General features: G+C 40.7%; 1 protein-coding gene across 1 annotated transcript in view; it reads left to right on the top strand.

Moving 5' to 3' along the window:
- Window positions 1-16,568, top strand: part of FGD5 (FYVE, RhoGEF and PH domain containing 5) — a 98,592-nt gene that overhangs the window by 68,884 nt on the left and 13,140 nt on the right. Inside the window, exons 11-14 of the mRNA XM_009882896.1 lie at window positions 4,273-4,344; window positions 5,865-5,933; window positions 13,478-13,561; window positions 15,315-15,394. Of these exons, the coding sequence (XP_009881198.1) occupies window positions 4,273-4,344; window positions 5,865-5,933; window positions 13,478-13,561; window positions 15,315-15,394 (305 nt within the window). The remainder of the gene's footprint in view (window positions 1-4,272; window positions 4,345-5,864; window positions 5,934-13,477; window positions 13,562-15,314; window positions 15,395-16,568) is intronic.

Raw genomic sequence — 16,568 nt, 5'->3', positions numbered from 1 at the left:
CAGCCCATTGGCTGTGTTGATGTGGCTCTGTGGCAACCCAAAACCTCCAAACCTTCATTTTAAAGAGGGCACTTTTTTTACTCCTCCTAATTGCTAGGGAGAAGTTCCTGTTGTGGTTTGGGCCGGAGTTTGCTGGCCACTGAAGCGAATGAAAGATGCTCTCACATGCATCATGTGTAAACAAAGCAGCACACTCTGCTTCAGCAAGCAGCCAGCCTGAACACCTTTGCTGAGTGTAAACTATCAACTATGCTGATCTCTGTGGTTGCTTACTCTCAGCTTTATTTAAATATACTTTGGGTATCAGCACAAACTATTTTGTTATCAGCCATTATAGTAGATAGGATGGGGGCAAAAGCTGGGAGGGGAGTCTTTGTAGATTAAATGGTAGTTGCATTACAGCCAAACGTAATGGTGAAGGGGGAGAAGGAAAGGAGAAAGAAGTAGAACAGAAAAGCAAGATGCGGGGAAACAATGATGTTCATACAGACTAATTCTGAGTGATGCTCAACATTAACAGCAATAACCAGTAGTTAATTACTACATAAACACTGTTCTGTTACCAAGACAAAAGAAATTGCAGGCAGGATGTGGTCTAACAAGCCTAGACTTGTATCATAAAAAGAAATGTAACCTGGCCACTCTACAGAATGGCTGTGAAACTACGGACGTACTGAGCAAAGTTTTTAATAGGTTTGATTCTGATTTTCTTTCTCCTCAGGCAAAGAATTTATAATCATACTTTTCCATTACTAGAGCATTCTTTGTAGTAAAATAATAAATATTTAATCATAAAACTGAGATCTCAGGAAGGGCCTCCACAGTAATCTCAGAGCTTTAGGGATACCTGTATTAGAGGTTGAGAACTGTAAGAGCTCAGTTCCTAACAGATCAAGGTCATACATCTTTTTCTGACACCTGTGCTTCCTTAGGTTTCACTCAAATTTATGGGAGATTTGTATGAATACCTTTCTGAAGTTGGAAGTATACATTATTGGCCAAAATCAAATTTGTTGTGTTGCATTACCATGCAGTGATTGTATCTCCACTAAGCCATGCTTTAATTTGAAGAACATCACCATACTGTCTGAGTTATACAGATGTCACAGACTGTATAATAATTGATATTAACAATGTCTGTTTAGGAACAATTTCATTGCAAATTTCACATAGATTTTTACACTCCGTTTTTTATCATATCATCAGAGCACATCTGCTCTTTTTCAAAACTGAGGCCTGGAAGAGCTGAAACAAAATTTCCTTCTTTCCCATCTGTGTGAATGCTGTGGGGTTTGTGAATGTGCAGGTTCATGAGAATCAACTTCAATATTCTGCTAAATCAGAGGTTGTTCTTCTGAATTAATATCCCATTCACAAAAGCCACAACTGACAGCTCTTTTCTTTCTCTCAGATTTTAAAAAATGCAAAGAATTTAAGAAGTTACTCTAATTAGAGAGCAAACTGAAAAATGCCATTCAAGATAGAGTGTTAATAACTTGTCATGTACCTGGTTGAAGTTCTAAGCAATAATTTAGACTTGGCATGTATCTGGAATGAGGAAGATTTCTGCTGCCACTTATCAAGTCATCAAACTAAACTCCAAAAATCTGACAGAAGCATTGAATTATGATCTACATTTTCTGCAGAATATCAGTGATTCATTATTAGCATTTTTGTTGTATGACAATGACACTCTAGCAGTTTTACCCTGGGAACTATTAACCCAGGATTTTCAGACACATTATGGTATTAACAGTCTCCACAGCATTTTAATCAAGTAGGAAAATATTATTTGTAATTTATAGATCTGTAAACAGAGGCATAAGACATACCATCACTGAACAGCATTAAGTCCATCTGTAACTTTAGGAGACATTCACTACTTGAACTAAGCAGGGTTTGTATTGCTCTCTGAACTTTTACAATCTGTTAGAGGCCCTGAGATGCTAAGAGCTATAAATCATTGTTGCTATTAACAGCTGGTGAATTCCTTGGGTAGGCGTTCCTCCTGCATAGACATAATGATAATATGATGGAAGCTGCACTTCACTGCTAAAATGGCCAGAGAGGGATTTCAGCCACCCACATCTGCAGTACTAGTCGGGTGGAGCCTTGTTTTCATTTTTTAATCATAGCTTGTGAAGGATATTTGAAAGGAGAATGAGGATAGTTTTAAGGAGAATTAAGAAAGCTATATAGACAGGGAATTTTAGGGGAACCGTAAGGGAACTATACCCCCCTCAGCCGCCCACATCCACAGAAAAATCACTGTCCTTCACATGTGATGGCTGTTTGACTTCCTACAGGAAATGAGTTTGGTACATCTCTGTCCATTTCCTGGTGAACACGTGTCCATATTGCAAACATCAGCATTACAACAGGCTCCTCTGCCAGCAGTCGTAAGAAAAGCTGAGGTGTATCTGAGCTGCAGCAACTTCTCCCCTTACTTGCGCAGAAACGCCAACGAGTAGCACTAGCATTGGCCATGAGCGTGCTCACAGGAGGACGCTGCCTTTTCTGCAGATGAAGAACAGGTTTCCATTGTGGAAGCTGTCAATTTGACAAGTTTTGGTAGGGCTAAAATACCCTTTAGTGATGGGAAAGTCCTTTGCAAATGTCTTTTGCAAGTTTCACCTGTCCCATGTTCCCTGGTATTTCCTGTGCTATTAGTTTATACATTCTGTTTCCATTTTGCTGGCCTATAGTATTATAGAAGTGACCTGAAAAACTCCATTTGTTACTTCCTGCATTGCAAAAGAGATACTTGATGGCTGAAATTCTGGAAAATTTGTCAACTGCCAGTTATATTGCATGGTCACAATGCAGGCCTGTGCTGGTCAAGGCTTGTAGGTGTTTCCATATGTCTGATATGTGGCTACTGATTAAGAATTAAACTTAGTATCATGCTAAACAAGTGTAATATTTCACCAGGGCAGTAACATACGGAGGTATTTCAGGCTTATCTCAAAAAGCAAGCTGAGATAGGTACATTAATTATGTTAGCTGAAATCCAGGGTAAATTGGCCTTGACAGACCATCATGTTGACATGGATATGCTCCTCCTGGTATCTGTGATAGCTTTCTTAATTAGATGATTCTGTAGACAGCACTGATTTGTATCAGGCAGATACATTGTACGATCTAATCGAGTCTAACTAAGCCCAGGGGTATCTTAATGCCAGTCAACGGAGCATAGGAAAACAGACCATAATTTGTCATAGCAGAAAACTGTAGTCGAAGGCTGCCAGGTCATGAAGCTATATCAAATATGGTCCTTAGTCTGTAGTTTATCTGGATGTCTAACTGAGGATTTAGGCTACAATGGCTAACTTAGACAAGAGACTCCTAATTTTTAGACATACTCCAGTGATGACTCATTGCTGCTGTGCAGGCCATTCTGCTGTTCTGATCAGATAAAACCACAGCTGAATCCTATGTACAAGCCTCGGTTTTAGCAGCCTCACCTGCTAAATGGAAGGACATTTGAAAAGACTCTTAACTATTGCAAAGGTACAGACATGCCTTCTTCCTCCTTTGTATATTCATCCAATACCATTTTTTTTTAATGAGAGCACAGGCTTAGCTAGATTAATCTTATTTACCACCTTCATAGATAAGTTCATGCCACATGCCAGTGCCTGCTGACTGTCTGTGCTTTAAGGCCAGGCAAGCAATTAATAGTATCAGAGTTTGCTAATGAACTTCCTGATATTTGCAAAGCATCAAAAGGCAGATGCAACTTCATTGCCTGCTTACTAGTTAACCTTCTAAATCCCTTATTGCAAAACCATTAATCTGTTCTCACAAAATATAAATGTCCAGGTAATCCTAGCAACAGTCTTACAGTATCAAAGCATGCTTTGGTTTATCCATGGCATGCCACTAATGCACAGGCCTTTGGAGCAGATACTGTAGTTTGTCTCTGCTTCCAGTTTATTAGTTCCCATAGCAAGAAAGTCAGCAAAGAGGCCAATGTATAAATACCATATGGAGTTAGCAGGCTCTTTTGAAAGTAACCCAAGGTATCAGAGGTAACGGGAGTATAGCAGGCCACAGCAGATGTGAATGCAGGTGATGAGGTTTTGTAAAACCTGTAAGGCTGGAGGAAGACTTATTGGGCATAAAATCCCTGGGCTCAGTTCTCTTTGAAACCTAATTCTGAAATACCACTTTTAGAGAAATAAAATGGTGAGAAGGGCCAAGGGACAGTTTGTCTGGTTGCCTAAAGAACTGTCACCATGCAGTCTCCTAAATGCTTTTTCTCTCCCCCAGGAAAACTTGCAGAAGCTAGTGCACATTGAGCACAGTGTGAGAGGGCAGAGTGGCCTCCTCCAGCCAGGAAGGGTGAGTACTGCAGGCAGACCTATGCTGATAAGGGCATTGTTTCCTGCCAGCTATATCTCTGATTGTGTGGATGGCCAGATTTCAGACACCTACAGGTGTTGTTTACTGAGCTACTGTGATAAGAGTTGGACCACTGGTTTGTGTAAAAAGCCATCACTCTGGCAGTGTGCAAAGAGATGTGCCGAGAGCCTCAGGCTGGGAAAGACATGCATTGCCCCTGCTTTTACACAGAGCAGCCATTTGACTTTTCACTCCAGCTGTCCTCAGCCACCCCATGTGTAGTGTGTTTTGATGGAGGTGCTGTTTTCCTCCCTATATACTCCTGTTGAAAGGCTGCAACACTAGCAGGAATCACTTGCAGCCTGGAAAGGTTCAGAGTTTTATTTGGCTGAGTAAGAACCTTAAATCACAGGAAATTGTTTGTTTTCAAATTGTTATTCTCACCATTCCCCAGTGGTGCTTTTAATGCAAGACATAATTTTGAAGCAACACATGAACAGAAATATGGGACAGTGTATAGCTCTGTCTTGCCATCCACGTTAAATGCAAATTTCTTCTCTTGGCTTTCAAACCTGTCCAGTTTCCTCAGCTCCAACCTGCTTCTACCCTTCAAAAGATTTCTTTCTTGAGTTCTGTGACTCTCCATTTCCTGTCAGTCCACCAATATCTTTATCAAAACTCACGAAGCAATTTTCAAGGCATGTATACTCATAGTGTAAGAATCCTCATCAGCCAAATACTGCAGTCAACCTCTATTTTGTCTCTAACATCAGTATTCTCACATGCCCTTGACAAGTAACACTTTAACAAATTCTGCAAAGCCCAGCATACAGAATTTGCAGGATTGGTCTCTTTGATTATAAATTGTTCTAGAGTGGAAAACTACACCGGATTCTGTTCTCCATCCAAAAAGAGTAGATGACTGTTAATCCACTGATGTAGTTCAGTTATTCTAGACCTTTTCAAATGTTAACTGCAATCAAGTTATAGTATGCTGGTTTAGCTGCTTACATATATAGTCTTTACTTACATACATAGTAACAATATGGACCGACCAGGTATTATGTTTGCAAACATGTACCTATTATGTATGCAGGCATAGTTATTTGGATGTAGCGTTCTGAAACCTGAAGTTTCAGCTTTCCTTTTTGGTCTATTTTAGAGGATTTTTAAAGACAAGAGTTCTTTTCTGAAGCCCATTACGTGTTAGCTTTGCAATCTGTGACAGTCACCTCTGAGCACAGTCCATGGTGCAGAAGCAGTGGGCTGAGGACAAGTGGGTTTCCAACCCTTTTGGTTCTGATACAGATGCAAGCCATGAAGAGCAGCAGGGCTAACCCAGGCAAAGACTAAGCCATATCATAAGGAGTGAGGGTAGAAGCAAATGCTGAGGTATCTATCTCTTCCCATGCTGATGAAAGCAGTTAGAGTAGCTCTTTCCCCAGGAGGAATATTCTCTTTTCTCAATAAGATTCAGAATGTGAAGTCTCAGGATTACAATCCTCTGTTTTCTCCTTCAGATCTTTGTTAAAGAGGGAACACTGATGAAAGTCTCTGGCAAAAACAGGCACCCTCGGCATTTGTTCTTGGTAAGATTTCTTTTATATTTTTACTGTCTCTCTCGTATCTTATCCTGCACTTCCACAGCCTTGAGCCCTGGCAGAAATTTTCAAGCTGCAAGTCATTTAACCATCAGCAGTGATGTGGTGAGTCAGTTTCTGTTGCTAACAGGGCTGTAGATAGCCCTTTTCACACGTGTCCCATTGGCCCTGCGTACTGCAACATGGGCTGTGCAGCTCTCCATTTGTGCCACAGCAACGTACAGCCTTGACTAGGCCATAATTTTGCAAAGGAGTGCAAATTTCGAGGGTGATCAGGAGGATGGGAGCTCCTGAATACTTTCAGCAATTAAGCTTCACACTCGAAAGTCCAACCCTAAAGCCTTAGGAGATCTGATTAGAAGCAACAGAGCACACCCTACTGCTAAAGTTTATGAAAGCTTTCTTTGGACTCGCCTGGGAGAAATTTGTATCCTTGAAGCTCAAGGACTGGGTTTTAGTTCCTGCTGTCCACATCTGTGTAAATTCCCTGAAAACTGTGTGCATTGCCTCAGTATAGTCCCTCTGAACACACACCTCAGCTTCCTGTTGATTAGAGCAACAGTTTTCAATGACAGTTTGCAAAAATCTTCTAAAATAGTTAAGAAAAATGACCCTTTCATCAGTTAGATGGAATCACAAGGATCCACAACCCTACTGCAAAAATTGCAAGTATTTGCAAATCAAAACAGATGAAAAACCACTGTTTTGGAGATAGTCTATTGACACTCATGCTTTCTGCCTGGCATTACACACTACATTGAGCAGTTACAGAGTGTCTGAGACTCCAGGCTCCTGAGCTCTGTTCTTAACTTTTCAGGTACCTTATTGTGTAAACACAGGCATTTTTATGCATTTACTGGTATGAAGGGGAAAATAATACTTCCCTGTGTCTTAGGAGTTTGTTACCTGCTTACCTGTTAATGTTTGAAGAATTCTTTAGAGCTCCTTCCCAGAAAAGAGCCATAAAGAACTGAGCATTACTGCTGCTATTAGCATTAAAGTACTGTTTGCAGAATTTATTTTAAAATAAAATGCCTGGAATACATATTTGCTGTGGCCTCTGTACGTGCTGACAGCTTTTCACCCTGGGACCGCTGTGAGAAGAGATGGCTTATTACAGAAGTCATACATTTTGCCATTAATTCTTCTTATTTCTCCCTCTTATTAATATTTCCTATTTGTGCATGAGTGGATGTACAAACTTCTTTGCCTCCTCGATCATGTATTGCAGTCAGAATCAAAGATCAGATGGGACAGGACACAGTGCTGGCACTGCACTTTTCTGATGGCTTCGTTGGTTTCTGTGAAAATTCAGACTTTCTTGTACTGAAACTGATGGATTTCACCTAAATCTTCAAATATGAGATTGCTGCAGTGCTGGTTTCCTGAGTCGGCATCAATGGACTGTAGCAACAGCAAAAAATGTCAAAATCATTACTTTCTTGCAGCCAAGGGAAAACAGCCATGCCAGAATCTCCAGGAGCTGGTCTTAAGAAACAATGTTCTCAGCAGTAGTGATTCTGAAGCCTACTGCTGACCACTTCATAACAGATGATACTTGCTTCCTTACTGATCTCTCTTCTGAAACACTCACCTTTGCTAGAATTACAAAAACATTTTGGAGTTCTGGCTAAAGCTGGGACCAAATTCCAAGAAGTTGTTACCATTTCATCTTCCAGTGTGCTCACAATTGCCATCATAATCCACTAGTATGGCAAACACTGCAGTGTCACAAACCTAGCTATTATAATGTAATAAACATTGAGAGGAAAGTAATTTAAACTTGGGATAAAGTGAGATAAATTTCAAGTAGTCCAAAATGGTTTTATCAGCTTGAAGGTCACAAGAGGCTGAAAGTATTACCGGAACAAAGTAATCACAGAAATGAGTTTCTGGCACTTTCTAGTTTAGGAACTATTTTTGATTCCTGGGGAGAGTTCAGCTGCTCAAACCCGGATGTTAGCTGCAAAGAAAGAAGAATCTCTTGGCAGCTGGAGACATTACAGTAGCCAGTGTCCTGTTGTTAATAGATGCTCTCAGTATTCAGAAACAGAGCTTTTTCTTCCTTTCAGTCAGAAAGGCAAACTGTGACCAAACATTCTGTCATGCAAAGTATGTGGTGAAGCTAGACTAAACCATAGTAGTCACTTTCAAGAACTAAGAGACACATAAAACTGGCTTCTGTCATACTCTAACACACCAAAGTTGCAACCACTTCAGGATTCCTGTATTATGTCTCCTGTAGGGACGCGGTGGGGGTGATTGGAACTTGGAAATAGTTTGAAACTTATTGGCAAATATCTGCCTTTGGGTTTAGTGATTTTTTTTACTCAGTCTCCTCTACCCTGAAAGCTCCTCAGGTTGCTGAGCAATGCCATGTATGGTGAAATTGCAGGAAAGTGAGACACTGTGGAATATGGTAATTCCTGCATTAACACGTGAATGGTTTTGCATTATCTGCTTGTCACTGCTAATGCTGTGGATTCTCTATTGTGTCACAACTGCTCATGCCACCACCACTCATGCCTTGCTTAATGAACTATTTAGCCTGTGGATACACGAAGCCAACTACTGTATAGCTATGGCAATGTATTTTCATCTTGGCATATAGCATCTTTACTGCATCAGTCTTACGGTCCTAGCAGCCATCACTGCCAACGCCTTTTTGTAATAGCCAAGGCCTGCATGAACATATCCTTTCCTCTGACAGTGCATCTGTCCCAACCCACATGCTGTCTTGATTCTGATGCCTGGGGACACTGTGTGGAAAAAAAACCCAACCCCAAACCCCCAAGATTAGAATAATCTCCTAAACCCTGTCTATTAAACCCTGCATTTATTTAAAGCCCTTTTCTTCTACGGACCATATCATAATCCTTTGAAGCCACTGGCAAAACTCAGGTAGGATAAGAATTTGTCCAAATGTATTAATCAAAAAAACCTTTCAGAACTGGCTTTTTTTTTTTTTTTGATGCTTCACATGTCAGCTGCCACTCAAAAAGATCACCAGAAGCTAACACGTATAGGTGTAGTTTGGTTGAGCTTTGGATGAAATATATGTACCTTGGCTACCCAAAACAGATTTTTATATGAACAGCATTTTCTGAAGTTCTTAGTAGTGAACTTACTCTGATGAAGCTAAGTCAAGCCCACAACCTGGAGAGAGTTTCAGTGGAAAAGTATACTCTGAAGGATACCCCTGAGAATTTAACCCCTACACATCCCAGGAGATGAGCCCACTAAGCTAAAGTTGTAGTTAGAATATGCTATAAAAATTGGGTGTGTGCCAGACTCCTACTTGGCCTTTGTATTCAAGGTGTGCTTTGGTGGCGCTTGTGCTCTGAACATGCGCCCATAAGGAGCATTGTATGCCTGCACACAGCCCATATAAGCATGAGTGTGTAGGACACACATTTAGGGGCCTTTGACATGCATATGTTTCTGTGGGTGTATGTTGTATGTATCACAAGGTTACTTGAGCTGGCTGTTTTGTGCACGCTGATGGTATTGTTGAATCTGGTGTTTCCTGGCAGGATGTTTGGTGAATTTTGCTGTGCGCCTGTTTCCTGAGTCCAGTCTCTGTTTACAAGGATGTTGGGGCCTCTTTGCAGCACAGTATGGGCTGCTGACACTGGCAGGCCCCCTAACTGCCCCCCAACCACAGGACTTTGCAACTCAGACACTGTCTCTTATCTCACCCTTCCAAGAATTTACCTACAAAGACTGCTTGTGTTGCAAGTCGGGTGCGGGAAGCTGCTATCAAGTGGGAGACTGTAATGCTGTAGCTGGCAGGACTGGAGTATAGGAGTTTTTGGAGTCAGAGCAGCACACATTCAGGCTGCTGCACTGACACTGGGGATGTTTAGCACAGACTTGGATAGAACAACACAGGCTTCATAATGAACTACCCTTTAAAACATTCAGAAAAACCAAACACATGGTAGGAACTTCAAACAGAGAGTACATTACGTATGGATGCCAGCAGTTCCGCAGGGCATAGATAAACTTGTTTGGATCAATAAATTTGGACACTGTAGGTTATAAAACTTGCACTGACCCCCAATGTTACTGAGTTCCTGTCACAATAGAGAGGATTATAAAAAGAAGGGAGAAAAATAAAAGGAGTAACAGGAAAAAAGAAAATTAAAGAGCAGACGCATCCTTTCTCTTGTGTTATCAACTGTTGTTTTGGGGACTCTGTGTGTGTGTGTAGCAGTGCAGAATAGGAATATTTGCTCCCATATCAATATCTGAGCAGTTTGGGGATCCCAATTATTCAAAAGTTTTCTGGCAAACAGGAAGTGGGTCTGAAACCCAAAGACCCCTGGGAACTCCCCTGGGGATTGTGGCAGTCGATCCCTTCTACCACAGATTCCTGAGGGGCTGCAAGGTCAGCTTTTATCATGGCCCAGTCCTCACTGCTTCAGGGAACAGTGTGCAGCGTGAAGCAGGAGGATGCATGAAACCACTGGTACTGATGCTAGTTCTGTCCATACCATTCCTGTAGCCTCCACACAGGTCTCCAGTGGCAAAGGAGACAGCAGTGAGTGCAAACCCTTTCTTTCTTCATGAATATGTATGCCTTGCTTAGTAAGCTTTGAAATATTGGTCATAATTTCATTGTGTCAAGCTGTGGCTGGTGGGACCTCAGAGGCACAGCCCACCACTATATACTGTGGAGGAGAAAAACAGAAGGAGGAAAAAAAACTCCAACAGGCAATTATAAAGCAAAGTCATCATTAATGTTTAATAAAATCTTGGGATATTAGCCAGAGCTGTCGTGACAATGGTGTGCACCAGGGTGTCATCCTTAATCATCAGTAATAAAAGAATGGGCTACTTTTTAAAGAAATATATAACTTTTAAAATAAATAAAATACATGAGGTTTGCTGTTCAAGAAACCCAGTAGCAGATTATGCCAGAATCCTGAAAATCTCTCTTAGGAATTCATTTCCTTGGGCATAGTGCCCATAACTAGTTACCTTTTCTTGTGGTTTGACACAAGCGTTAAGTACTGGCACTGATGAGAAGCAAAGGAGGTCCTGTTTTCTCATATAATCCTTTGAATGTTCAGGAGGTAGCAGAATCACCAGGCAAATATGAGATTTCACTAGTATTCTCTTATTTCACAGAGTATTCTCTTAATATTAGCAATCAAGTCTGCCTGCCTTTTTACCTTTTTCCCACCTGGCTGCTGGTGTCCTAGTTGCTACTAGTGAAAATAAGTGAAAATAGCTTTCATCTGCTTTTCACTTAAAGGTTTACATTTGCTCTGTTTATTCTACCTTAGCCTCCTGGATACTCAGTGTGCAGTAGGTTGTGATGAATTTTCTGGTTAAACTGGGAATCATCATGTGGTCAGTCATGTGCTGATTAGATTAATGTTAGCATGAAGGGTAATTTATAGAGCAATAAGTAAATCACAGAAAAACTCTGTGACAAGCCATTTGTCACCTTGTTCTAAGGAAATTCTATTGTGTTGTTGCAAAAGGAGTAAATACTCTACTTTAGCCCACAGAGAAGAGAACATGAGACTCCTATTCTAACTTGATAGTATGCTTTTATATCCTCATTTGAGAAGTGTTATATTAAAAGTGCTTTAAACACTGATGAATTAAGACTTACTAGAAGGACACAGAGAAATAGGCAGTAGAGTGGCCAGTGCAAGAGAGCATGGGAGTCTTTTTGTTAAAATGTTAGAATGAAATGTTTCAACATTTTCTACAAAAATTTTGGGTGATCCTACTCAGTAAACTCAATTCCATTTTTAAAAGTAGTAAAATTTGAAGTAAAAGCTTTAGGGAAAGTCAGTCTTCAGTATCTTTTGCTTCATGTTAATGGGAATCTGCATTATAAAGATGGGCAGCTAATGCACATAAGCCTGATTTGCTGTGAATCAAACAGCTACTTAATGAACTGATGTTGACGAGTGAACTCATGGCCCTAATAAGGGCAACAACAGTTTTGCTGTCAAATCCAAGGTGATAAGGATTTAATCCCATGAGTATTAATTCCATGTCATTTTTCTTTAACCATTGTTCCTGCTCTGTAAGAAAGCTGAACTATGACCTTTTAAGAAAACATCCATACGGCTCCACTTTCCTTTTTTTTCTCAGGCAAGCAAATTAGTGAAAATTTTACACCAGCAGTTTTAGGTGGTAAGGCAGTACTATCAAGATCCCAACAATTCCAGTCATACAGGGTGTATTATTTTATTGCCAAATCACTCTTTATTTTCCTCCCTGCTTCTCTGCGTCTCTCTTTATCACAGTTTTCCTTCCAAAATATATTATTATTACCATCCAATTGGCTATATTTAAATGTCTTTGTCACAAAGGAATCCAAGTGAAGCTGGTTTCTGTCTACTTTTTAATTTCTTGAGAATTTCTGCATTTAAGATGCCTTGTCTCTGGCATCACACAGTATTACCTATGCCTTGGTTTTATATTGCCTTGCATATCTTTGTTCATGGTATCCCAGTACAGTAATTTAGGGGCTGTCTGAGTTTATGCATATTGGTGCTGATGTGAGAGGCCTGAGAAAGACAACACGAGAACATGTCCTGCTCATTCAAGTAAAGCAGAGAATACACACATACAAGCATTATTTTGGCAATGTTATGGCCTACCAATACTGCTGTTCCTTCTAGTAGCAAGGGCAGGAGAGGCCAGCCAAGACCTACAAGGTCCAGTTCTGCTGTTTCATTTATTTGTTTGTTGGCACAAAGGTAGAAGGCTGCAATAATGTCTATGATTAAGTTAGGCAAAGAGAAGATCTGATCCCATTTAGTATGAAGCTGTTTGAAAAACATGCATTCTGCAAGGAGCTGTAAGAACTATGAAAATATTTGAGGTGTTAAGATACAGACTTTTTTTCCTCATAAAATGAAAAAAGTTTCTCATTTTTGCCCTTCCGTGGTCTCTGCTGCAGCCCACAGACTCAGCAAAGCTATCGTATCTCTAGGCGACTTTTGCTGGCAGTGAAGTACAGTTACTGCTCTCAAATATCCAAACCATTCCTCCCTGAATCATTCCTCCAGGCTGTGGCACCTCTTTTCACCTCCACTTCCTTTTTGCCCAGAATATGGAAGTCCCTGAAGCCCAGCCCTACCCCGGCCTCCCCACAGCTTCACTGTAGGGGACTCTGAGAGAGTCAGAGCTGCAGCATCCTGGCAAGTTAGCTGGTATTGCCAGGTAGTAAATGCAGAGCCTGCCTTCCCACCTTGAACATGGCATTGCCCTTAAAACAAGCAGCTGTTTCACCCAAGCTGAATACAAAGAGCTGATTATCTACTTGCTTAGCCATTAGCAACAGTCAAAAATGGGAAGAAATCAAAAGTCCTGGATGCAGACTCCCTGGAGTTTTGTAGAAATGCAGGTTTTGATCTAAGGTGTGTGGCTTGGGCCTGTCTTTAGTAACAACCCTAGCAGTTCATCAAGTTACTGCTTGTTCTGTGTATCCCCCCCAGGAGTAATGGGCAGGCCTGCAAGCCATATTGCAAATTATTGATTTTGCCTTTCTCTTCATATAGATGAATGATGTTCTGCTGTACACATATCCCCAGAAGGATGGCAAATACCGACTGAAAAACACCTTGGCTGTGGCAGGCATGAAGGTAATGCCTCATCTGTATTATAGGCTGGAATTAAAGTTGTATAGTGGGCTGTTAGTGCTTTGCTGGTTTATGTCTTGTATCCAGCTGAGGGCAAGGGGAAATGGGATGGACCTGTTATCAGGGGATTCCCTTGTTTCTTACAAGAGAGAAGGAAAAATAATATAAAGCAAACATATAAAATATTATCTATAAGGCTGTGACTTAGTATGACAGCCTTATTCAGACTGCATAAATAATACAAGCCAAAATCAGTTTTAGCATCTGAACATGAAACTGGAGACAGAAAAGATTTATTATCCCATTTTGTCTATTCCTCTCTCCATGTGTCCAGCCAATACATGGTTGTTCCCTACAACATATTCACTAGGGCTTAGCCTGCCTGGTTTTAAACTCCTGCCACTCAAAATTTACATAAGCTTTCATTTCCCTGGTTTTCGTGTGCCCGTTAACCATTTTCATCAAAAGGATTAATGGGTTAAAAAAATGATCAGTCAATTTGTGGGGAAAAGGTGTATTGGGAGCTATTACATGAAATGATATAAACACAGTCTCTTCTTCAGTAAATTTCTAAATTGCAGATTACAGAAACTGAACACAATTGTCCTGTTCTTGCACCCTTTCCCTAAGCATCCATTGGCACCAGTACCTGTGCAACAGGAGATACTGGGCTGGAGGGGTCTCTGCTTCTTACCTAGCCATCCATTACATACCTCCTGCCAAGAACCTTCATAAGTGTTCATAGCTAATATGCCAACTTATATTTATGTGAAAGAGGGCTTGAAGTGACAAGTCAGGAGTCTGGGGATCTAGGAAACATTCAAGATGAGAATTACTAATCATTACTTCCAGCAGAATGACATGGGTGGGTTGAGGTGTTATGAAAAGGTGGGAGGCTGATCACCCCAGAGATCTGATAGTCTAAAAATAACCCAGGGTTCCCAGCTGGGGTAGGAATTGCCAAAACACTCTAACGCTAATTGAAAAGGAGTTGCAGAGCAGGTACTTGTTGGGGTACATTTGAAGCACTGAGTCACTGGCGTAATACATGCTTGTTAATCACAACGTCTCAGTACCATGAAGCTATGTTTCTCCTAAGTGGCTGTTGCTATTAGTAGGCAACTAATGGCCACGTTGGATGGGGCTTTGAGCAGCCTGGTCTAGTGGAAGGTGTCCCTGTCCATGGCAGGGGGCTTGGAACTAGATGATCTTTAAGGTCCTTCCCAACTCTAACCATTCTATGATTCCATGGTAATACACTACATGGCAGGGAAAAGGTTTTAGCTGAGCTGTATCTTTTAAGTATTGCTCTTAAAAAGCCTTGCTGCGGAGAGGCATTCACTGAACTGAAGTGCTTCACTCTATAAGGTCTGCATGTCAGGAACAAAGTTATCTCCATTCATTCCAAGAACAGCCAAAACTTTTGCCCAAAATGCTCTGACACTTGTCAGACTAAACATCTCCTAAGCTTGTCATATTAAAACTGAACCCTGACTGATACTTTATCCTTACCTTTATCGTTGGATTAAATGATTTTTTTTTCCTTCAGCACTACTACCATATTGAAATAGAGAGCATTCTTCATTACACCAGCAATACAAAGGAGAGAAAGCTGTACCTGCCCATCTCTTTGCATTGAAATGTGAAACAGATGTCTGGGACATCATAGATCCATATGCATTGAGACTTGTATGGTGTACTGGTTATAGACGGTTTAACTCATGTCCACACTCATATTCATGGCATTTGTTTCTAGGTCAGCCGCCCAGTGACAGAAAAAGCCCAAAACGTCCTGAAGATTGAGTGTGATGAATATTGCCTGACCCTGTCAGCAAGGTACTGTCCCCAGCCATGGCGAAAGGTGTTACATTCTAGAGCTGTATCTCTAGATTAGTCTAGCCAATATGCAAGACTTAAATGGTGTCTCATTCTTTTTAAACTCAATTTCGTCTGTGCTATTGTGACAGACAATGGCTGAGTGCTTGATTACACAATGAAGATATTAATTATTAATGCAAAGCTCATAAACTGTAACTAATTCAACTCATATACCAAGTAAAGATTAGAAGTCAGCTCTTGATAACATCTTAAAGAGAAAGGAAAGAGAAGAAAGCTTGTTACTAAGAATCCTGAGCCCTTTCCATTATCTTTCACACTTTTTCCCCGTGACACTAGGAGTATATTATATCTCCCTTTTGTAAGTTCACTTGTTACCTCATACCACTACGGTTGCAAAACTGCTGGAGAAAATAGTAATTAAGTAATACCTAAGGCAACAGATATAAAAGCATTTAATAGTGCTTAAATGACAAAGCCAAAATTAAACCTTACTGGCAATCTCATGGATCTTTCTAATAAAAGGAATTTCACTAATGAGTTTGTATAGTGGTAGTACTGATTGCAACTGGAAGTCAGGATCTCTGTCCTGGGATCACAAGCTAATGCCAGAAAGAGATTGTTTCTGATCAGAAGACAGCAGCATACTGTATTTTTTCATGCTTCTAGCCCAAAATTATCCTGCAAATTTACCTAGAGCTACAGTAGAAAGGTGGCTGGCTTGATTTACAAGTGTAGTTTTCTACAAAAGACAGCACACTAGCAGTCTTCCAAATAGCAAAGTCTTCAATGCTTTTAAGTACTGACTTTCCCACCATCAGTCTCCAAGTACAGCATGGCTGGAAACATAGCAGGCTTCCCGAAATTACACAGTGCAATAGAAAGACAGGGAGGGCACTTTCTCATACAGAATCAGAATTTGGAGCTCTTGTCCTTCCCAGAGCACTTGCCATCTATAGGCAGTGCTCAGATACCTGTCAAAGCCTTTTTGTCCATTTCCTTTTATAATCAGCAAATGAGAAAATATCTGAGTTTTTCTTAGAGCTGCACACTCATTACAACCCTCAAAATATACACACAGTACTTCTGAATTACCTGCTGCCAGTTACAAAAGCAGGATGTGTACGGTCCTTCTGTATTGTAGAGGGGAAATAACTGCTGCATGTCCCCTGTA

This window comes from Charadrius vociferus, unplaced genomic scaffold (genome assembly GCF_000708025.1).
Source record: "Charadrius vociferus isolate BGI_N301 unplaced genomic scaffold, ASM70802v2 scaffold433, whole genome shotgun sequence".
Lineage (NCBI taxonomy): Eukaryota > Metazoa > Chordata > Aves > Charadriiformes > Charadriidae > Charadrius > Charadrius vociferus.
This window is presented reverse-complemented; position numbering and strand designations above follow the sequence as displayed.